The sequence below is a fragment of the Patagioenas fasciata genome, chromosome 5 (genome assembly GCF_037038585.1).
Source record: "Patagioenas fasciata isolate bPatFas1 chromosome 5, bPatFas1.hap1, whole genome shotgun sequence".
NCBI classification, from domain to species: Eukaryota; Metazoa; Chordata; class Aves; order Columbiformes; family Columbidae; genus Patagioenas; species Patagioenas fasciata.
This window is the reverse complement of record NC_092524.1, coordinates 59497305-59521513: the sequence shown is the minus strand read 5'-3', so window position 1 is coordinate 59521513 and position 24209 is coordinate 59497305. Positions and strand designations below refer to the sequence as shown.

Here is a 24209-nt window from a genome sequence, read left to right as displayed (position 1 = left end):
TTTTTTTTTTTTTTTTTTTGCATTAACCACTGCATGGAACTGTGAACATTACCAGATTTTAACACCCACTTTCTGTTCATTACTTAACTGAAAAAACACATCCTGATAAAGTTAAATATGTGGGGAAAACATATCAGTTCTGCATTTTGTTCCCCTCTCGTTTTACTGAACACCTTCTTGTTCGCAGGAAGACAATGATGTCAAATCTTCCTTATATACACAGCACTTACATTGCTTACTATAAGTAGTCTCATCTGTTTTAGTATTCCCACAGCAGTTTTCAGTGATCACAATTTTCACGATTTCCCTGAATCTCTTTGTAATAATCCCTTTTTTAAGATCAGTATAAATGCTTATAGATGGATCTACTAATTTATACAATGCAATATGATTTACTTCATTCTTCTTTCCAATACCCTTCCCCACTCCATTTCTTGCAATAAAGAAAAATTAGGACTCAGGTACTGATCAATTAGGCCAGTCATCTATAGCAATCCCTCTTCTTTTTGTGCAGTGGTTTCAAACTGACTCAAGTTTTTTTCCTCCACTGTGTGCCACTAGAAGATTAGTGGGAACACACACTCCTGCTCATTCACCTACCATAACAGCATCTCCCAAGTTTCTTATTATTGCCTCCTGCCTTGACAGTCAGTTAGTTAAATTAACCTACCTTCAATTTCTGCTGCTCTTCTCCTTTATTTCTTTTCCTGAAGTTACGGATCTACCACAGAACTATAAATTACCATATGCTAAACTTAGTGGGATGAAAGCTATTTAAAGTTTTATTTACTGTGGCTAATCAATGGCACAATTCATCACTTCCTGTGGCCTCCAAGTTCCTACTTTCCTTTGAGCTAAATCCCAGTATAATCTTCCAGATGTTTTCACATCCTACTTTTGTATTAATCATAAAGTGAACACTAAGTCCTTTTTAAAGAGGTCAGCAAAAAGCACAGACTAACCTCTAAGTCAGTATAACAGTTACTATTTGTAACAAGTCTGCAGCTCAGCCTCTTTACACTTCAAACTCATGACAACTCCTGAGCACCATTTCAGCCTGACACTAAACTGCTTGTTCATCACCTCCAACACCTCATGTTCCAGAACATCACTTCCTAGTTATGACGACATCAAGCCTTCCTTCTCAAGACAAATTAATTGTAGTTTCTCAATAATAACCTAAACTGCTTTCCCTTAGCCTCCAACTACATAACATCATCTCCAATCCAGATTATGCAACGCATGAAGTGATGAGGTGGAGTCACATTCCAGTGTAGGGTGCACATCACCTCAGTGTCCAACTCCAACTCTAGCCTCTATCTTCAGGAAGTTTTTAAAAGCAGCCTATCTCTCAAACCACAGATTGACCATTCTATATAACTGCTTCTCCTTTGGGCATGAGATTTTGGGAAATATGCATGTAAATATACATATTAATTTACATTCCAAGAGAGAAAAATAACTGCATGATTTGCATACGACCACACCTATGAAAGACTGCACAGCAAGTCACATGCAATAATATCAGATATTGCCATAATATACTGACAGGACTGCAATACGAAATACTGCACTCATAGACAGTTCGAAGAAGCTGGTTAAACAGGGAAACTATCAAACCGAGAATCACCTCATTAAAATACATAGATCTTTGTTGCAGATAGCAACCCTTAAGACAAACAGCTGTGGGAAAGTGAACTAAATACTTCAAGATCTTTAACATACACAAATCATCAAATATATATAGATCATATATCATGTAACATACACAGAATTATTAACATAGACAAATCATTAAATATATACACACACTATACTGGCCACATCTGTTAAACAAGACATGGCACACTGAAAATATGTCAACCTTGATTACAGTATTTAAGTAATTTATCTGTCTCCAAGAGATAGATTCTATTCAAGAGATTCTATTCCAAGAGATATTCTATTCACTCAGTGCCCTTACAGTTAGAGGGCAAGCCAACAAAGAATGTCACTCTTCCCTGCTTGGGCATATTGCCTGCTTTGTGCAAAACTCTGAACCAGCTATTAAGATTTCCTTGAATAAAATAGGATTTTAAAACAGTATTATTTGGAAAAGAGACTCTAATAAATTATAAACAGCTACACTTGCTCTCCCAAGTGATTATGTCAGTTTACAAGTTTTCTTTTGTGTATCTTAGTTTCCAAACTTTGGTATAAATTTCCTACTCTGCTTGCCATGGTAACCAACAGCCTGTGCCTCTACTTAAAATTCGGTTTAACTGTTTAGTGCTGCATTTGATCAAGATACATTTAACATCTTAATGCATTCCAAGGAGTAAACAAGCAGTTCTCATACTGGAGGAATCACCTTACTCACTGCTTACAAACCTCAAAGGATTTTTGCTGCTGTTTAAGATGGGAGGGTAATGAGGAAAACTTCATTGACAAAGATGTGCACGAATAGCTACCAAATAAAGAGAACGCACTCAGATGGGAGGAACAAGGTATTATATATCCACTGTGTAAGGAATTGCACTAGAAGAGCAATAGGTCTTGTCTCCTGGGTATAAAGACTTCGCATTCACAGGAGAAATGAAAATTTGTTCCAAGATTGCATTTAAATGAGAAATAGAGTTTCCATACATTAAAGCTTGCACCCTGGTGGAAAACCATTCTGTTCTGGTGCAAGATGGGCCAGGTAACTGGCTTACTTGAAGTTTTAGGATTTACTTTAACAGGGCAAAGCCAAGCCACAGTTGCTAGCTTTTCTTAGTTTCCATTTTAAAGAAAGAACTTTCTTCAAATATTCAGCTCAAATACAGAATTATGAATAAGAAAACATCTGTTTTAAGCAGATGGGATCTTTCCTAATTCCCAGAACACATATCAAATACCTTAGCATACTGAAATTTATGTAAAAGTAAATAAAGAACAGATTACAAAATCCTGAAACAAAAAAGTTGTACTGCTTAGGTTTTTTTCAGTCTCACTATGGCATACGATAAAAAAAAAAGGAAGTAAAAGTTGGCTGGTCACCTCTTTTATAATAAATTAATGCACCATTATCCAATGTTATTATTCAAGAAAATCTCATCCTGTACTCTGCTCATGGTTAAAGATAGAATGAAATAGTTCTGACCTTCAGAGCCTGTTGTATAAATGCAGATTTACAATACAAAGAACTATCTCCAAGAAAAATCTAAAAACCAAAACAAAAACCCCTGAAGCTTCCTTACAAAACTGCTGGGATACTGTTACCTTAAAACACTGTGAATATCACAGCAAGAACATGCTAAATCAGCTGTAATTCTGTTCTTTCATTAGACTTCAGTGTCTCCAGCTCCTCAGTATCTTGCACTTCATCACCTTTTCTGGATCTAAAAAGCAGTAAGGTGGCCTCACTGGGTACCACACAGTTGGTTTTGTATCACTATATTTTCTTCATTCCATTCATCTGGCTCAGCTCTAAGAAGTTTCTGGATTAAATGCTTTGCCTCTTCTTAAAATCCGTTCTGTACTTCCCATAGAGTCTATAGCCTAAAACAGAACAGTATTCTCACTATGCAGTTCAACTATTCACAATAGCTTACAGCAGGGCTAGTCAAAGAGCAGGATCCTTCTGAATGGATCGTGAATTTTGCATGATTTGGATTCAAGGGAGATCAGGCAATGCTTCTCATACATCTAGGGAAGGTTTTGTTTACTTATTCTCTCCTTCTCTTCTTCCTTTTAGAGCTTTAAGAAATAGTGATTGATTAGCTCAGCTGATTAAAAACAAAAAAATCACACTCTTCTTTCTTCAGTTTTACATTAGACACCATCTTCTCCTAGTAACAGGAGTTGAAAATGACTTTCATCAACATCAAGCAACTAGAATTTCATACAATATTAAAGCCACCTTTTCAATGCCTTGTGCAACGGCACTAAAGATGCTTCCTTATTTCTGTTTGCAAACCTCATTTGATACATCTTGGAACTGCATTTACCTCCCCCTGCCTTCAACAGCTCTACCACAAGCTGGCTCAGCTTGTAATCAACATTACATTCTGGTTATCATATTTTCAAAGTTTCATGGCTGAAGAAAAAATTCCCTAATTATGTATTTTTTTCAATGAAGTTTCACTTCAGTTACTGTTCTGATACTAGCTTGTTTCTCCTTATAAAACACTCTGATTATGAACAGTGATGCCTCCCAATTTTGTTATGAGAATTTCATCATGTACATGGTCTTAATTCTTTGTCCTAACATTATCAATGAAAATATTGTTTCCAAAGCCACTCCTAGAACACCTCAACTTGAAACTCTTCAACAGTTGTCAGTCCCTGTCATCAGAAAATATGTAAAAAGATATCAAGAAATAAGCATTTTGTCTCTTCATTTCAGAACAGAATGAGTTTAAGGTTCTAGAACTCTGTCAGTTAAAATATGCAATACTCCTTATGGACTGCCACATATTGTGAAAACAATGTATCACCTTCTGTAAAGCCTGGAATGCACTGAAGCACGTATTTTAGTCTCTTAATTTTATCAGTTCCTCAGAAGTCAAGTGTACTACCACAATTATCTCCATCCTTAACTACAATTCATAATTAAGTTCTGCAAGGTTCACTTAAGATATATACTTAGTTAACTGTAAGTCCTTTTTCAACAGTTACAGTCTAGTAAGTTATAACAGATTCATAGCTCTAAAGTAAAAAAAGTAATAGCTATCTTTCTGATCTCCTCCTTGTTCCCTATTCTCCAGTGGATCCTTTCATTTCCTCCCATTCCTACAGTCTAGTCACACTGTTGCCTACATTTATCAGTCCTTTCTCACCTGTTATAACGCTGAATGAGGCGTGACTCAGATCAGCTGAATACAGATAAGATAAATATATTAGATGTAAGAAACAAATTAAAATAAGAAAAATAGATGGGTAAATATTAAATGGATTCCAAGTAAAGCCATGCATTCTAGCACAATTCAGCAACTGTTCTCATTCTGTTCACAGGCTCAGTTGAAATACTTACTAAACACTTAGTAAGTTACTTTCATTGGGAAATGGTTTAAATTGTCTCAGCTCTGTAAGTGAAATTGATTAGAAAATTATACTTGTTAGAGGTGACACCCATCTAAATTACAGCTGGCAGGCTGCTTTTAGATGCCCCCCAACATGGAACAAACTGGAAACATTGCATGACCTAATGACAGAGTTGTTCATCTGCTCCCCTCGCACATACACAAAGTTACCTGACCTGTTGGACTGCAGTTCTAGTCAGTCACACCTTCAAAGCAATTACTTTCACTTCAGCTTTCAACCTTATTTTTTTCTTCTCTAAAGCATTGGTATGGTTTTGTTACATTATCAGAAAAATACACTTTAACAATACATGCACATGTATCAATAGCATCCTTTGAGGTTGACTGTATATACAGCTTGCCAGAAACCAAACTTTTTCTTTCAAGTGATCAGACATCCAAAGTATCATCAAAATACACCACACAAAATAAAGTTCCCTGTTGAAAGACTAAGGCTGCTGTAGTTTCATCAATTAAGTTGTTCAAATTTCATTTCTTCAAACTTTAAAAAGATCAAAATACAGTAACAGTCAAGAGTTGGCTTTACAAGTGTTAGGAAAAAAAAAAAAAAAAAAAACCAACAAAACCCAACACCCAACATCTGCAGTCCCTTGACAATATTCTAATTTTAACAAGGAAGTTTAAAGAAGAACATTCTCTCTTTAAGGGTATTCAGAAGTACCAAAACAAACAAGATGTGCAGAGACTTTAAACATACAAAGAACAAATAACCAAAAGTCTGACTGATTCAGGGAATCAGCAGTAGGGCTAAACTAAGTTGATCCACTTGGAGTTTGCCAGCTACTATATGATCATTATTATTAAATTTAAGCAAGTTCAGTTTCATGTAGACTTGTCAACAGGTAAAAGTACTCGTACTGCATAACAATATAGCCAGTATAGTTCCATTATACGAAATAACATACAGACAAGTAATAGTAGGTTGAGTTTCCGCCAGCCTATCAGTCTGGTATTCATCTTTAAAAGTTTCCCCCATCCCCTTTTCAGGACATAGAAGTTACTTCTTTAGGAGAAAAAAAAAAAAAGCAGCAGCAAAAGAGCTCAGGATTATCCGTTGCTATAACAAAACAATGTTTTAATCCAACAGTGTAAATTCGCTGCTTGTAAGAAAAAAATATCCATTACAGAAAAGCAGTGTGAATAATTGTACCCTGCATTGCCCTGTTGCTATAGAAACTTATTTCACTGCAGCACTTGTTGATCAATTTACAGTTTTTTCATTACAAAGCTCAATAAGAGTCAAATACAACCCAATAATGTCTGCCCAGCAAGTCAGAATTTTCTGGCTACTGTTGGATTTTGCAAGCTCTACAGGAATGCTGGACATTTTTGATAGTTATCAATACCATAACTCCATCATGTTGCAGCATGTTAACAAAATATGACTAGAAAAAAACCCTAATTACTTTTGTGCTAAAAATACAATGTAACTGGATGTTATTCTAAGAGCCCCAGAACAGCCCTATAGAAGTTATCTGAATACATTATCAGCCAAATGTTTAACCTATGCTCCAAAACCAGAATGAAGCCCATTGGTTTATGCTTTTTGTGGTCATACTTAGTAACAAATAGATAAAATAACATATTTGCCTTGACTCCTGTCTTTAAGACATTTCATAACAACCCAACCCAATGAGGCAAAAAGTGTTGCAGAACAAGAACAGGAGTACAGGCCACCAGAAAACAAATACCAAGGGCCACATCCCTACCAGCAATCCACTGCAGTGAACTCAGATGTCCCACCATCCCACATGCACAAGGTCTAGGATATCACCTAGTTTACAAATGAGATTCCTGCTTCGGAAGTTTTAGAGCAACAGGTAGCGTGTTCCAAATTACAGCACCAGCTTTCCCAATAGCTTTATTCTAAAGTAAGCAAAGTATTAAGATACTTGAAGTAATAGTAAGTGCTACCAGTTCCACTGGTAAAGACATTATGTGGGGAAAAAAAAAATAAAAAACAAACCACAACAACTTTTGCCTGCTATTTATCACTTTCTTCTAGAACTACCATTAAGGGGCTAAGAGTGCCTATATGAGGGCACAGAACTGAACACAAGCTAGTGGCAGAACACAGCCCAGCTGCTAAATCACCCCTCCCATTGATATGGGCACACTAATACTATGCATGCTAGGGATTTCTGCTGTCAAAAATAATCACATCTTTACCTAGCACCAGTATCAGCGGCCTGTACAAACATAAATTCACCTTTACATCAGCTTGCACTGGAAGTGCCACAGCTGCAAGTCACCTACTAATCAGAGGTGATACAAATGAAGAAAGGGTTCCCAAAAAACTGAAGAGAAAGCACAGCAAAAGTATTTTCTAGCATCCTAAGACTGGACTTCCCCAAGCACTGATCTTACCAGCAACGCCCTCTGTCTGACTCTCTTATGTACAAGCAAAGCCTCAATCAATTTAGGACTAACAAAAACCAATACACAGATCAACCAGATCAATGTCAGCCCTATACTTTTTTGCAAAAGGGGCAACCTATTGCTCAGAGGGAACAGAAACAAGCACACTGCTGCAGTGCAACACAGAGCTCAGCGAGCTGCCTCTAGACTGCTGCAGTAACTTAACGGACAATGAGCACTTTGTTACCCTAACAATGAGGAGAAGTATGAATCATCTTGAGCACCACTAAAGGCAGCTTCATCTGGACATCTATTTGAGTTGTTCAGAACAGTTGTCTGCCCCATCTCTCCCATTCAAAAGTGCTAACGTGCCCACATTTAACCACATCAGTTCAGACTAGTGCACTTTCACAGACACAGAAGCTGCATTTTGGTTAAAACACAGAACTACACTTGAAGTCACTTCATTGGCACAGAGCCTATCCTACCAATAGGTCAGGAATTTCATCTACAACATCATCTTAAGACGCTGCAGGCATTTGCTAACTGCACATGACACAGACAAACATTGTGTACAAGGGACCACAGTTTCGGTGCTGAAGGTGAGAACTGCAGACATTCCCACATGTTCAACTGTCAGGAACGCAATTGCACAGCTCCCTTTAGAGGGGATAGTGCGTAAGATCCCATTCTGAATGAACAGCAGGATTTTGCTAGAAGTCACCTGGTGAGATATACAGTGAATACTATCAAACAGTGATAACACCCTAGTTAACTCAAGCATCTCTCTTTTTAGAAGCTCCACCCCGTATTTCTGAAAGCCTTATTTGAGAAAAAACCTTGTCCTGGCACACTCTTCAAACAAACAAACAAACAAACAAAGGTTACTTATAAGCAATAGAGCAGTAATTTGAACTGACACATGCAAGATGGGCTATACCTATAAGACAGGTAAGAAATATTGCAATCTGCAGTATACAACATGTTATCAAACTTTAGAAGTGGTCTTATCTAACCATGCAAATATTTCTGCCTTATTTTTTAAAGATAGACCGTATTGACACCCTTAGTGCAAGCAGATAGCTATTGAAGCTCTCTGCCCCACTCTCCTATTAAAACAGCTAAAAACCCCAACCAAACAAAACACAAACCCCTCCCCCCAAAACACCACCAAACTCACTCTAGAAACACTTTCATCTAAAAGGAAAGTCCAAAAAATAAATCCAACTGTTTGCAATACAGAACCTAGTAGGAAAGAAAGGTGGAAATTTGAAGGAAAATGCAGACTAGTTCTCTATCTATGGCTTCACAAGTTGACTTTTAGAGATGTTTGCCATTCACACCACTAATTTACGCAAATCCTAACACCTAAACTATAAATCTTATTAACATGTCTTTTTTAAAAAAAACATCGCTTAACTATTTTTCTGTCATACTGAGGACAGTAACTAACAGAAAATCAGAAAAATCAAGACAACAAAAAAATACAACTTCTCCAAAATTTAATTCTAATGATAGCTTCAAACTTGTGTCAGGGTCATGTTCCAATATCCACCTAAGGAAAACCTGCCCAACTTTTGTGGAAGTCTTTGTTACAAGAACTGTGACCAAAAAACCAACCAACCAACACAACAACAAACCACCTTAGAAATAAATTGCCACAGTTAAAATATGACAAGACTATGACTTGTAAAATTATATATATGTTATAGTCACATTTTAAGTCAGGAAGATACATGACTTAGATTTACAGAGCTATCCTTTTGACTGTGCAGGCTAAGTTGTTCTTCAGGCATTGTTCTAATAGTTTACTTCACCAGACTCACGGATTTTTAACAGATAGTTTCAATATACATTGGCATCTACTCAGCCTCCTGTTGCCACTGCTCCATTCCTTTAGTTGAAAGGGAGCATTAAAGACATAAACCAGAGTCCACTCAAAGTTTTATGTGGTATAACTTTCCCGGCAAAATGTATGTCAACTTCCTGTAAGATAACAAGAATTACTCTTTATTCCTAGGACAACAGGAATAATGAAGTTTCATCATAACATCCAGTGTTGTCTCCCTATTCCAGGGCATTTTTTAGTTAAAGTTCTTGCTTAGAGCAGTATTTAGTCTAACATAGCACTGGAAATTCTCTAGGTGTACAAAAATTAGGCATTATTAAGCCAAGAACTACTTAGTAGAGCCATCTTCCAAACCCACAGTTGAAAATGAAAACAAAAAAGTATGCCTTGGACCATTACAGCCACATAGAGAACCTTATGATTAACTCATTAAATTAAAGACCAATTATAGCTGGTAAACCAAAACTGAAATCAATTTGCAGAAAGTATCTATTAGAGATCTATCATTCCATTATGAACAGTTTTACTGAATAATGCAAGAGAAAAATCCCAATGCAAGTTATGACATGGCCACTGGAAAGCTTTCCACCGGAGCAGCTGGTGGTCCTGCCTACAAAGGCTACAGGGCTACATCTGATCTACCAACAGTCTGCAAAACAGATGCCAGAACAAGCAAACACAGTGACTTTAATTTAAGCTACAGGGGACAAGAAATAGGAGGTATGTAGAAGCTAGAAAATGGACTGCATATATATTTGGACTTAAAAGTGGGGTGCGGTAAGGAAGAAAATTTCTTGATTTCTAAGAGGGACACAACAGAATATTATTAAACTTATGGTATGGCAAATTTAATGTTACTTTTTAGTTTCCTCAAGCTTTCTAAGAGGACAATGGCACTACTAGACATTATTGGCACTAAATTTCACCATTTTCAAACACTAATTCATCCAAGTGTGTCAACTCATAGTCATGGCAACTGGACAGCAAGTGGCCTCTGGATACACATGCTTTAAAAGAAAGTATTTCAGATGGTTCCCTTTAGCCAGAGAACTATGGTAAGACTTCAAACTAGGGCATTAAATTTGATTCTGGAATGTCAAACAAGACAATTACGGCTTGCAATCCTCTCAGAGGTGGGTCTAGTCAACGTTTAATTAGAGTTCGAGGCATCTTCACTGTACATTTTAACTGGTAACACTTAGCTAACTGTTTTGCAGACTGTCAGATGTCAACACATAATGCAAACTCCTTGTAATTTAAGCACATAGCACAACGCTTTTGTAAACATTCTGACACAGCTAGCCCACAAAACTCGCTACAGACACAGAAGTGTTTGTTACAAATGACCATTATTTGCATCTGTGAAGCATTATGACTAAAATGTTGTCAGTCTGCAAAGAATAGGCATCACAATGGTTTTACACTAATTTCAATTCCCCCAACTGAATTGGTATAAGTGCAATATTACTACAATTACACTTCAATACAAAACAAAAACTGAATTATACCTACAGTGGCACAAAAAACACCCAAAACAAACAAACAACAAAAAAACCCCAACACACACACACAAAAAAAAAAAAAAACCAAAAAAAACCACCAACCACACACACAGAGACGCACACACAATGCACACACATTCACTGCTTATAAGATACTGTGCACCAATTTGGGGGTTTGGTCAGCATGGTCTAGTATCCACTCTCAATCATGCCAGCCAAACAAGCTGCCATAGATAACTGAACTGTCACCTCAGAGAGCAATCCTGCAGAGGATACACTGTAATAGCTTACTGAAGTCAAACAGCTGTGATACAAGCTCAAAGCACAGACTAGGAGATAGTGGCATCAGTCTGTAGTGCTTCTCTATCTACAACTCAGAAGTAGTCCCCACCTAATAATCATCTTGCAAGCTCCGTTGAGCATAGAGATTTTATTCTCTTCCACAGCAAGAAACATTTAACAGTGTAACAGTATCATTTTAAAGCACCTTTTTAGTCTTTCCTCTTAGTCTACCCAGTCCTAGTTCTATATATGCCTCACAAGGAAGTTAAACACCTAGAGGTACCTACACTCCTGTGATCTACATTAGTTCTTCACTATTTCCTTCAGAAGTGTCATTGAAAGAAAAGGGTTGCCAAAAAAAACGCCGTTCAGAAAACTCTACAGGAACATTTTGTAACATGTCTTGGCAGTCCACAGTGCAACCCAGCTAGAATGAAAACATCTGCCTACACCATAAAACTCGAGCTGGTCAGTATATCCATCCATTAAACGCTTGAAACAAATTTCCAAGAGACTTTCAAATACCTTTACAAGAACAGATCAACAGGTAAAGTACTACTGATTTAGCCACAATACCTCCAGAGGGCTGGCAAATCCAGTCCCAACATAACAACCATTATCATCTACAAGACAGAGAAGTAAAAAACTCAACAAGAAATGGGACTACACAAATTCCTCCAGTACAGAAAAATAGTATCTTCCCAGTTGCAGGATGGGACCAGATACCTTTGACAAAATTTCCGCTGTCTTTACCATGGTACTTCCATTTGCCACCTTTGTCTGTCATCTCTTTGACAAGCGTGATGCTTGATTCTGGCGTAAATAAATATTTGAACACAGAACACTTTCTAGTAGAATTCGACAGTCAGGGTAGTAAAGCTTTCTTTGGTATCAAAAGCACTGAAACATTACGGACTGTAAGCACGTAGACAAAGCGGGGAAAAAAAAACAAACACCACCACCACCACAAGGAAAACTTGGCAAAATCAAGCACCAAACTGATCTAATTGTCATCTAAAAAACAAACAAACAAAACAAAAAAACACACAGAGAAAAAGGTCTGTAGCAAATATAACACGTGGTTTTTAAGTTCTATGAGATACTTTTGCTAACTCATGAGAGTACACATCAAATTTGTGAATGACATCAGGACTGGAAGGATTTTTTGCAGTATGCAGCATGGAACTGGAAATAAAATCACCCTCTAATAAACTTAATAAATCAAAATTAAATGAAAATGCTATGTGGCATTTCTAAACAACAATGAAAAAGTTCAAAATATGGATAAAAACAGAGAAAAGCAGCAACACAGTAAGAAACAATCCAAGTGAGTCAACATTATGAGCAGGATTCAAAAATGCCAACATTATTGAATACGTTAGCGACGATATGAGAAGGCAGACACAGCAGGAAGTACTATATCTAGTTTAGGTACCACAACTGCAAGTAAACAGCAATCAGTATAGAGGAAAGCAATCAAACTTTTGGAACTTCAGATCTGAGAAGAAAGTTTAAAAGAACTTATTTATTTACCTTAGGAAAAATGAGACAACAATGTAACACGTTTTCAAATATGTAAAAACCAAAGGCAATAGTCAACTGTTCTCTATGGACACGGTAAATAACAGCATTCAGCCTGGGTTCTGTTTGGTTGGTTTTTTTCCACGAACAAAAAGTAGTTTAGTAGATATTGCAGGGGGGGAGAAAGAAAACTAAGCATGAAAAGAAATTATTTAGGGCATCTGTGGAATTCTTGTTATAAAAGCTTAAGATCTGGTCAGATGTAGGTATACTACACTTTGCTTCAGAGCAAGTGTATCTTCAAAAGATCATTACAAATCTCAGCATTCTTAGAGCTCGTATATGCTATTAAAACTTACATCTGTTTCAGAGGCCTGACACAGCTCAGTGATCTCTAAATATACAGTAACATAAACTCATGTTCTCACCACATCTTGAGAAAATTTGCTGGTTTTCTCCAGATTCCAGCTTCCAACCCAGAATTGTCTCACATTGCTCTCCCAAGAGCCATAAATTAAGCACAGTGACAAATGCCACCCATTATCATTCTGTCTTTGAGACAAGATCCTAGATGAACAGTATATACAATGAAAGTCACCAACAAGAACAACACTTCTCAACTAAAGACTCCAGTATCAAGCCAGACATAAAAAAGGTAATTTCAAGAACTGCAAAGGAAGGAATCCTACACATCATCAGTATTTTTACTGATAACCAGGGACTGACAGTATGCCTCTTTTCCTGAGAAAGAGGTTCCAAAAAACGAAACAACCAATGTTAGGAAAGCCTGGTACATACTAACAAATAGAATAGGTAGTGAAAATTTAAATACAATGGGAAAAGTCTAACATAATACAATAAGCTAAACTACACATTCAAATTAAGTTGCCAATTGGCTATGTAAAAACCAAGACTGCACTGTGCAACACTACTGCTAATATGTACCTGTATATGACTGTACTGCAGTGACAGTTGCAGACTAACTTGCCCAGAAACCTTTACAATATAGAGAATAACACATTAATTATCATACACATAATTTCTCAAAGGAAAATGTACTAGCTTCCCAGTAGAAAGAAAAACAGATTTGGTAGGCAATGTCAACAGTAATCTAGAAAGCCTTGTTTTGTCAGTCATCCCTAAGGAGAGGAGGATGCGGTAGCAGTCTCCTTTTCCAGCCTAATGAATCAACTAACAAATCATTTTGTGAAGCTAGCCACAAACCATATTCAAGCAGCCCAAGATCATCTCATAATCAAGAATCAAGAAACAGCCCTCACTCCTGATTTGAGGCTGCACGAAAAGGCAACTCATCCAAAGCATCAGAGCATCAGAGCTTGAACAATAATTTTTGAATTATTACCTCATAACCCTACTCCATAAAGAAGCAAACACCTAAAATAATGGAAAAAGCCTCCTTTAACACCTGTAAGTTGCTTAATCAAAATTAAGTCAACAATCCCCCAAGAACAGATAATTGTGAATCTGACATAAGGCTGAAGGTAAAGGCTTTATTCAGGTCAGACCTCATAAGGCGGTGGATCTGCTCTGACAGGCCAGGCCACTGAAGGGGGCAGCTTTATTCCTTCGCCCCACCCTCAACCCTTTCTTTGCTGTCACTGTGCCTGCTAATATCTGACCCCAAGCTGAAACAGGTCAGCTCACCAAATCAAGAGCAAATCTGCCCAGAAAAGCAGCAAGTATTTTGCTGCTGGTTTAGCAAGCTGAACTAGCCCAACCAGAGGCTGAGCACGGCCAAAGCCAGCAAGGAGATCAAAGCGCACTGTCAAGAAGATACTAGACTGCTAGACCATCATTTTCAGCTGTCATTAGATCAGTTGAGTTCATGAAAATTGACCCCTTCTGTTTAACAAGAAATCACTGTACACATCTAACCTTAAAGCCAGAGATAAGGACTGAAAGGGAAAGCCCATTGACACTCAGTGCAGTTGAGAATAATTATATACTCAAATAAGTAAAGCAACCACATCTCATTCCATCACAGGTTAATTCCTCCTTACTAAACTATAGGTTAATTTCTTTTTTCAGTGAACCCAAATCAGAAAGCAGCGGTTTTCTGGAAGCATGCATTGCATTATTAACACAAGAAGAGCTGCAAAAGTTTCATTATAAAAACAACAACAATTGTTGTGCTTTCTATGATGTGGAAAACATGGAAACATGGTAACATATTTCATGGTAATAGTAAAGTTTAGTGATAACATGGAAACACAAAAACAGTAAAAACTCAGCTTCCTTTTTAAAGGGGCGAAGAACAAAGTTGAGAGAAAATACCTTTTTGCCTCAGAAAGTCTTTCAAGACAGCTTAAAATGTTGTCCAAAACTCTCCCTTGTCTCTCTACCAAACTATGATCCCTGTCTATCAGTGCTCCAATCTCCACTCCACTGTCCGGGACACCAAACACAACTTTTCAACCAAGTTTCTTAGAAGACGGATCAAGGTTAAAGAAACATCCCTGCAAATGTATTTTCTTTATACAGATTAAATATCCTAAACAGAACACATACATCAGCAGTCTACTTAAAAAGATGACTTACGGACTAGATGTAGCACATGCTATGTATTTAGGATTTAAGCAAAACTAAAAGAAAGTTTAGCATCATTGATTTCAAGAAATATCCTTTCAAGTGGTATCTTTGACTCAATATTATGTTATTTATTCTTAAGTGTCATTCATGGCTTAAGTGTGACTCTTACTTGATGTGTACTGATCTGCAATGGATTACTGATGTAAGAATTATCTCAGTATCTAACAGACACAGTTACTTAAAATAAAGTCCTGGTAGTTCTTTAACTCATTTTAGTAAAAATACAGCATTTTCTTAGGAAGGAAAGAAGCAGAGCTTAAGAAAATGTAGAAAGACAACATTATAGCTACCTGATACATACACAGCACAGCTTCACTAAATTCAACTCATACTCTAATATCCTAATATGACTTAACCAAAATGAAAATTATAGTCTTAAAGTAATTAGAGATTTTTTTAAAAAGGATACACAGATAATTATGAACTCACAATTAAAACTGAAGTTATTAGCATCTGTATTATGCAGAGGATCACAAATAGGTTGGGCTTCAACAGATAAAAGTCACTCCGGACTCAAGAGCAGGAAGGTGTGCAGAGTCTCACAGCTTGTCCAGTTTAAAGACAGAATTACACACTAGCAATTTAGGTAAAGATAGTTCTCTCGCTTCTACAATAGTCACAAGATATACCTTTCGATTCACAAGATATAACTTTTGATAACTTTAGAGAGTATGCCTCAAATTTCACAAGTTAGCCTGACAAACTAAAATTTTCTATTACTGTGTATCAAACCAGCAGTTTTTAGCATCCAAAAAAATAAACTTAGCTCAAAGTACTTTTTATAATTTGAAAAAATTATTCAGTTCCCTATTTTCAATGAAGTTTCCAGCTTTACATTATTATTTTTTAGAAGTGTTGTAAGAGATGACTAAGACAACGTGCAAGAATCGCACGTACCATTACTAAACTACATAAAGGCCTGCTCTGTAATCTAAGTGAAAGAACTCCACAGTTACTTTGTACGGAAAAATGAACATAAGATATTAGAATCCAAATATGGTAATAATTCAGGATAGAGATTTTCACAGATATTGCCACCCACAATACCTTGGAATAGCAAAGATAACAACCGCTTATAAATAGCAAATGCTGTTTGATACAAAATACTAATAGAATGCTCAAAGAAACTATCGTCTAAGTATTATTTAAAACATAACTAGATTATTAAAATTAATTAAGGAGTGAAACTAAAAACCATATGCACATTTTTCCATATAATTATACAGGACATATCAGATCTGTCAAGTCACAGTCAACAGATAAGCACATAGGCTTTATTCTCAAGTTGGTGGTTATATTTTATACAGAGAAGGCACAATATGTTCACTAGCTTAGGACAAAGTAGATTCAGGTATAAGTCCTTGCTCATCTACAAGCTTCCTGTACAGCCTTGTGTCCATCACTAGCTCTCTGTGCCTTCGTCTCACATTGAATGGAGGGTAAAGAGCAGTAAGATTTCAAGGTACTCACATTATGGCAGCTGAGTCTCAAATATGTAAGATAACAAACACCTACTTTTTGAAAGGTAAAACAGAAAGCTGACAACCATTACATCTGTGTTTACATATATTAGCAGTGACACATGTTCACTCAGCATGACAAATTCTGAATCCTTCTCTAAATCCCATAACATTGAGGACCTTAAGAAACAAGTAGAGAGGGTTTGTTCATAAATACAGTGAACTGAGAGATCAAACGCATGCACTGTTAGTCCTGTGCCAAATTATGACAGATAAGGAGTCTCTCTCAAGTGCATCAATGGTTCTTTCCTGTAAAAGCAACTTTATCTGTGTTAATTATCTGACATTTAAAACTCAGCTCTTTGCACTGCTCCCATTTAGAAACAATCCTAAAATCAGTCCACACTTCAAAGTCATGATGAAGGCCTAAAACTATAGTTAATACTGTAACCAGTCAACCAAGGCTAGAAAGATCCTGAAAGCAGGGATTTGACACCATCATAATCACACCAAGCGTCACTGTCCAGCAAACTCAGACTTGAAGCAGCAGGTGAAGGAGGCCCACGGCTGCCTTGCCAATGGAAAACCAAACCTCATTCCTGTACTCCAAGCAGGGCCCAAGCAATCGCATCCCTCCAAAGGGGCTCCCCACACACCCCTACCGTCAGTGACACAGTATTTGACACAGCCCGCCAGCACCAGTCCCCTCATCCAACGCAGGGCCTACACCCCGCCCTCCCCAGCCGCTACCCCACAGACCAGTTAATCGGGGCACGGACTGACTCCCAGCCACAACCGGGCAGCCGCCAGCCCCAAGGCCGCCGCGGGGGAGGCGAAGGCGAAGCGGCCCAGAGGGGGCGGCCTCCGTCTCCCGCCCACGGCGGGGCTCCCACAGCCCACGGGCAGCCCCCGCCGCTCCTCCCCCCAGCCCGGCGGCCGATCCCTGGTACCTTGCGGACCCCCTTGTAGATGTAGAAGTAGAGCTCCCGGCCCACATTGAAGCAAAGCCGGTCCCCGTTGCCGCTCTGGTCGTTGACGTTGACGAAGGAAACGCGAACCGGGTTGGAGCCCTGCGAGTTGAAGGGCACCCGGTTAGGCCGGCTGTACTCCGAGTGGCTCAGCAGCTTGTACAGCCCCTCCCGGGTGGTGAACTGGGTCTTAATCTCGTTCATCTCCTTCCCTCCTCCCTCCGCCGCCATCTTGGAAAGGAGCATTCATCCTGCCCCAGTGCCCGGATGTAGCGCCACTGCGCAGCCGCCGGCGCTCGCGCGGCCCTGCGCGGAGGCGGCCACGCAAACGGCGTAAGGGGGAGGAGCGGAGGCGCCTGTTTACTGCGCGTCTGCGCAGGCGCCGGGCTGCCAGCCCGGGGGTGTGGCCTCGGTGGGAGGGGGCGTGACCTGAAGGAAGTGGGAGGAGCTCCGGGGGGCGGGTCCCGGCTGCCCGGGGGTTGCTGGACATGGCGGCGGGGGAACGGGTATGAGGAGGGGCTGTACGGGGGCGCCTGTCCCTGGTAGGTGTTGACCGCCACGGCCGGAGGGGCCGGGCTGGAGTCGGAGAGGTGTCGGTGTGCGCTGGGGCAGCGCCGTTGTGTGGGGGTGACGGCTCCCGGGTGAGAGCCCCAGCGCGGGGCGGCAGAGATGGGTTGAACCCCGCTGGTACCTGCGTGGGCTTGTTTGCCGTGGCCCTGGCCAGCTCTGTCGCACAGGTTGGTGCCTGCCAGCTTCTGAAACCCTGGTCAGATGGGGCTGCTGAACCCTCCGTGGGTCAGTGGGTTCAGAGGCAGCACACACAGGTGTGCAGGTGTACTTGGGCACTTCATAGAATCATAGAATCATTTCAGCTGGAAGAGACCCTCAGGATCATCAAGCCCAACCATAACCTAACTCTAGCACTAAACCATGTCCCTAAGAGCTTTGTCTAAATGGCTTTTAAACACCTCCAGGGATGGTGACTCCACCACTTCCCTGGGCAGCCTGTTCCAATGCCTCACAACCCTTTCCGCGAATAATATTTCCTAATATCCAATCTGAACCTCCCCTGGTGTAACTTGAGGCCATTTTCTCTTGTCCCGTCACTTGCTACTTGGGAGAAGAGACCAACCCCCTCCATGCTCCAACCTCCTTTCAGGTAGTTGCAGACAGCGATAAGGTCTCCCCTGTCTCCTTTTCTCCAGGCTGAACAGCCCCAGTTCCCTCAACTGCTCCTCATCAGACTTGTGCTCCAGACCCTTTGCCAGCCTCATCGCCTCCTCTGCACTGCCTCATCTGGGTGTTCCTGCTCCGGCAGGGGGATTGGACTAGAGGTCCCTTCCAATCCCTAACATTCTGTGATTCTGTGATTCTGTGATGTCAAGGCCATACAGCCCCTGAAGGAGACAGCACCCACAGCCCTCCAGCTCTGCACCAGCCTCTAGACTGCCAGCTGCATGCAGAGCCAGACCGGGGAGTTGACCTGAAATGTTAACCTGAAAAACTGGTTGTCAGATAACCCACGTCATTGTTCTGATCGTCGTTGCAACTCCACAACAAGCTGTGTTGCACAGGGAACCAGATCAATGTCAGAAGGAAGTGGCACAGGGCTGGAAAGGATTGTTTTAAGTGGGCAGGGAGGCAGGACTGTTTCTTTTGGCAGCAGTTTCAGCTTAAATATTTTGTCTAACTAGAGCTTCACAATTGACCCAACTAGTTCAAGACTGATCTCCAACTGTAAAAAAGGGCTTTGACCTCTCCTCTGTCTTCAGGTATGTATTCCATTACCTCCCTTACATGAGTTCTAGTAATCATGCAACCAAAGAGTGAATCAGGTCCACTTGAAAACTAACATGCACAAAGAAATGACGGGTTCTCAGGTAAGCAAACTGTTAATCAGCAAGCAGGCTGATCCAACTTATAGGACTGCTAGAGCCAAAATAAGGAGTTGGGAATGTGCAACGAGGGGCAGATAAGCAGCACAGAATTAGATCATCTTTTATTAATACAAAACGTGGTTTAAAGCTACAGTTTCATGCTGTAGCTGTGTTGCTCCAATGCAGCTGCTACCAAAGTGGTTGTCCTGCTCTCTTCATTCTTGACTGTGACTGTCTGCTGCTACTGCTTCCTTCATCAGCACAATGATCATCTGACCGCATGATGAGCCATTTCTGAAAGATAAATTGATATAGAATTAAACTCCCTGCACATATGAAATGAAATCTGTGAAAAACACTGACTGTGTAAGGGAGGGGACAGCAATGCACAGCAGAGCTGGAGGGAAGCAGGACCTGCCTTTCCACTAAATCAGCTCCATCACAGAAGTCCACTCAGACTCCAGGGGTTAAAGAAATTTAAGTTCAAATCAATTTAGTTGAAAGAGGTTTACTTTGCAGCTGAATACTATCTTGCTGCTCACCATCAAAATATTAGTATAAAGTAGCTGAGGGATATGAATCAGACAAAGATCGCCAGGTTAACTCATGCAGAATAGAGTATGTGAGTGAATATGTCAACAAGCACAGATAATCAAACTGCCAAAAGGCCAAATATTGAAGCCTTGCTTGAAATTCCTAAAAGAAAGTCAATCCATAATGACCAATAGATCTTGCAATCTTATCCGCCAGCCCTGCCAGATGGTATTGATGACTTCCTAAAAGCACATGAAGTAGGTGAGCAGACCTGCAATTATTTTAAGAATCATTGTCTCCAGAGTGGTACTTTCATGTGGAAATTTCATGAATGGACTTCCAGAGAGAAGGTCAAAATGTTTTCAGTCACCAAAAGCAAAGCAGGAAATGCAGGGATCTCTAAATAATAATAATGATATTCAAAATAGACAAGGATTTGACTAAAAAAAATAATGTTGCTCCAAGCAGGCATATTCAGTATGTCTTATTCATTATACTCTGACAACATTGGATAGATCACTTGAGCAACAAAGCAGGCAACCTTGGTAGAAGAGCCGTGCGGAATGCAAATCATACTGCAGCTGCAGGAGCTCATCTGTCACCAGTGGAATGAGCATGATCCAAGGAATAAACAAAGTTAACATGTACCTGGTTATCAGCAGTACATGATGGTGCAGAAAGTCAAAGAATTGATGTAGTGTTTAACATTTACCAAGAAACGTCAATAAAAGCTGCTGAGAGGTTCCACAGAGAATCCAAGACAAACATTCATTTGAAAAACACAGCTGCAAGTCACAAGAACACTATTGTATGGCCCCATCAACAGCACTCATCAAATACTTGGCTAAAGAATAGGAAAAAAGATTACAGATATAAGCCCTATTAAAAAATTCTCTGTACCACTTGTAAATTCTGTCTCAAGCTAACCAGATGATAGTTCTGAAATGATCCCATGAGGACATCCCTAAATGATTTTATGCACCGCACAACCAATAAATAGTAGTAGGTCAGAAGCACTGCTGTACCGTGCCTTTAGTTCTCACAAATGTTTTGGCAAATTGGAAAACTGACATGAGCAAAATTCACTAACATTAATAAAATAGCATGGTCCTTTGAGATTGATTTATGCAGAACATAAATTGGTCCTGCAGCTTTTCAGGATGCAGCATTAATAGTGTTTTTGCTGGTCATGAGGAAACTGCAGCCTTAAAACTTAGGCAATACATGTACAGCAATCAACAAAACTTTTCAGTGCTTGCATTTGAATGCCATCTGTTACTTCTCTAAAAGTGCAACAGCTGATATTAGTGGTGCTTTTACCACCTCTACTGAGCCAAGGGAAAAAAAAAAAGAGGGTGGTGACTGCACCCATATCCATTATGCAAACAGCATCTATTTTAGCACACACTGCCTGCAGATCATGATACAGGAATCCAGAGACCATCTCTGCAGTGTCTGTCAACTATAGCAGGTCTGTCAAGTCTTGCTTAGACTTCTGATGCCAAAACCAATTGAGGCATTTAGTGTGTGACTGGCTTAAGAGTCAAAAGAGTCAAAAGCTCTGCAATGTGTCAAATTTCAACAAATTATGAATGTGTGTGAGTTACTAACAGAGGCATACAGACATATGTAAGCGACACATCTGAACTAGCCAAAAGATTGATGCTGGTGAGAATGGCACACAAGCTCCATTTCACATGGGGAGAAAAGAATCAGTGTTGGAAATATGTTTCCAATGACTTACATAGACTTTAAAACACATTTAACTTGCTTTCAGCGTGATAAAATATTATTTATGGCATAGTTTCTTAGCTCCTTATTTGAATTATGAATCTTTTCTTAACCACTACACACATTTAACACTGAATATATGAGATAACGCATTGTAATATGTACTACAAAGTGAAAGAGTTTTATCAGTAAGTTTCTGCTGTGCTGGAATACATTGTGTGTTTTTTGTACTCTCATCCCTCCTCAAGAGCAAGAGCACGTGAAACATTTTGTTTTCATAGTTGCGGGGGGAGGGGGGATGTATTACTTAAAAATAAACAGATATTTGGATATTTTTAAAAGCAAACATTTGGATTGAAGAAGGCAAGGTAAAATAAATCCTCTTTGCATTTAGGATTGGATGACAGTGAATTCTGTTGTGTCTTTGGAACATTTCATTTTGCTGTTTGCGATCTCTGTAATGTGTCTCCTGAAGAGACTACTGTACCCCCATAGTGAAGAGTGCTGCTGTTGTCAACAACAGTTCTTATCTTGAAGCTGTAGCTGTCCTGGAAGTTCTGCTCTCTGAAGATAAGACTGAGATAATGAATTTAATTTAAATTCTATGGAAAGCCAGAGAGATTGGTTTGATATGCTTACAAATAGCTTGTGTTTCTAAGATGTGCTACAGCAGTATGTACTTCTCAAGACTCCCTAAATAGGGAAGAAATTTTATCCATACAGATGGTATTGCTGTAATCCAGCTGTGGAATGACAAATCTGTGAATAAGTAAGGTCTGATTGTTGGCCAGCAGCAATTACTTTCTTACAAAACTGGAATTTCTAGACAGTGATGCTTACCAGTGCTGCAGTGTGAGAATGTGCCATCGAAAAGGCCAAGAACACTCCTAAGCTGCAGTCTGCAATGGACCTTGTGTGTCTGTAACTTAAGCAACAAAAGCTTCACTACATAAATGCTTCAAAATTATTTTTTCTTCCATCAGATTCAGCTATTTCATTCAGCTGGTTTTCACTGGGAAGCCTGTGGTTATCATGTTTTGATAATACATGGTGTTAGTAGGTGTTGCAGGTCAGCCAAGCAACTGGTAGTTGGTGTGACCAACAGTCAGGTAACAGTCACCCATGTGAGAAAGTGGCTGCCATTGTGTGATTTAAGACTCCCTAAGCAGAACGGGAAATAAGGAAAGCTTAGACAGGTGTCCTTGGAAGGAGCAGACTTCAACATCCAAAGAAGGGGAAGCATTACCAGGCTAAAACAAAGAATTGAGTAAGTTCTAAAAGGCAACCAGATTCAAGAGCCTCTGAACGCTTTGCACTTAAGAGAGATATGTGTGTGGATGCCTTAAATTTATCCTGGGTTCCTCAGTCTCTCCAGGGCCATCCGCCTAACTCATGGAGAGATCTTTCTCTGCTGTTTTGTTGTATTTCTCAAAGAGGGACTGAAAACTTTTTGGCACGTTCTACATTCAGCTTATCACCTTTCTCACATGAGGCAATATTATCTCAAACATGTTGCAAAGAGCTTGAGAAGAATGGCTATCTTATTTCTGTCCAGTCATAGGAGGAGATTCTCCACAAGTGGCCTAAGTGTAATTTCAGTTCTGTGGCCTGGATGACTGTCTCCAAATTGTTTTAGATGAAGCACTGAAGTTTTAGATGGATGATCTTCTAATGGGACTATGAGTTTGTCTATTGAAGAGAAGATGCTAAATCAACGTATACTGTGATTAAGTTACAAAAGACGTACCCATCATTAACCAATTGACATGATAAATGCTTTCTAACCAACTGCAAAATGAGAGGATATTTTTCAAGTTTTAGATTCTTCTGCATGACAAGAAGGAGACAGAAGAAGTGATACATTGTTTAGAAGCAGAATACTTAGTTATATTTAACTAATAATCAACAGATGTATTGTGGGTAAGAAACTAATAAATTATAACTAACATAATCAACTATTTCTTAGTATAGATGTATGTTAAACATTTCCAAAAAATGTAATTAATATGTAGTAATTGTGTGAATATAAGCAATGCAAGAGCGTCCAATTGTTGGAGCACTTATAGAGGATGATCCCCAGTGCTGATAAAATAAAGAATGCCGCTTAACAGTATCATTGACTCTGCTGTTAAGTTGATTTATTTGTTTCACCATGAGCTGACTGAAGCACAGGAGCTTTGGATACTGCATAGCACCCTCTGTTTGTTCAGTGCTAGTTGAATCATTGCACATTTAAAGAAAGGAGAGCTTATTTCTCTGAATTGTGTGCTGGCTTCATTATGGTCATTATTATGGTCCTGCTCATGACTTTTGTTTGCAAGTCAAGAAGGGCAGAATTTAAATTCACAAGTCTTCACCACCCATCTTGTATCCAGAGCTTATTCATATCTAGGAACTGGAAAACTGGTGAGTGGAACTGTGGAACTGTTTAGGCAACACTTCCCAATACAAATT

At 39.3% G+C, this 24209-nt stretch overlaps 1 protein-coding gene and 1 long non-coding RNA gene across 7 annotated transcripts in view; one reads left to right on the top strand and one right to left on the bottom strand.

The window, feature by feature from the left end:
• Positions 1 to 17923, bottom strand: part of WDR20 (WD repeat domain 20) — a 45317-nt gene extending 27394 nt beyond the window's left edge. For 4 of the 6 annotated variants that reach the window (XR_011739446.1, XR_010651378.2, XM_065838159.2 and 1 more), the window contains exon 1: positions 17596 to 17921. Coding sequence is in view for 4 of the 6 variants with exons in the window: in XM_065838159.2 (XP_065694231.1) it covers positions 17596 to 17859 (264 nt within the window). In the remaining 2 variants the exon portion in view is untranslated. Of the gene's footprint in view, positions 1 to 17595 lie in introns of all 6 variants that reach the window. The other 2 variants (XM_065838162.2, XM_071809658.1) reach the window with 1 other exon arrangement.
• A 159-nt stretch (positions 17924 to 18082) lies between these two features.
• On the top strand, positions 18083 to 23868 carry LOC139828138 (uncharacterized). The gene is made up of 2 exons (XR_011739445.1): positions 18083 to 18155; positions 18819 to 23868. It is a non-coding gene; the product is annotated as an uncharacterized lncRNA (long non-coding RNA).
• The last annotated feature ends 341 nt before the right edge of the window (positions 23869 to 24209 follow it).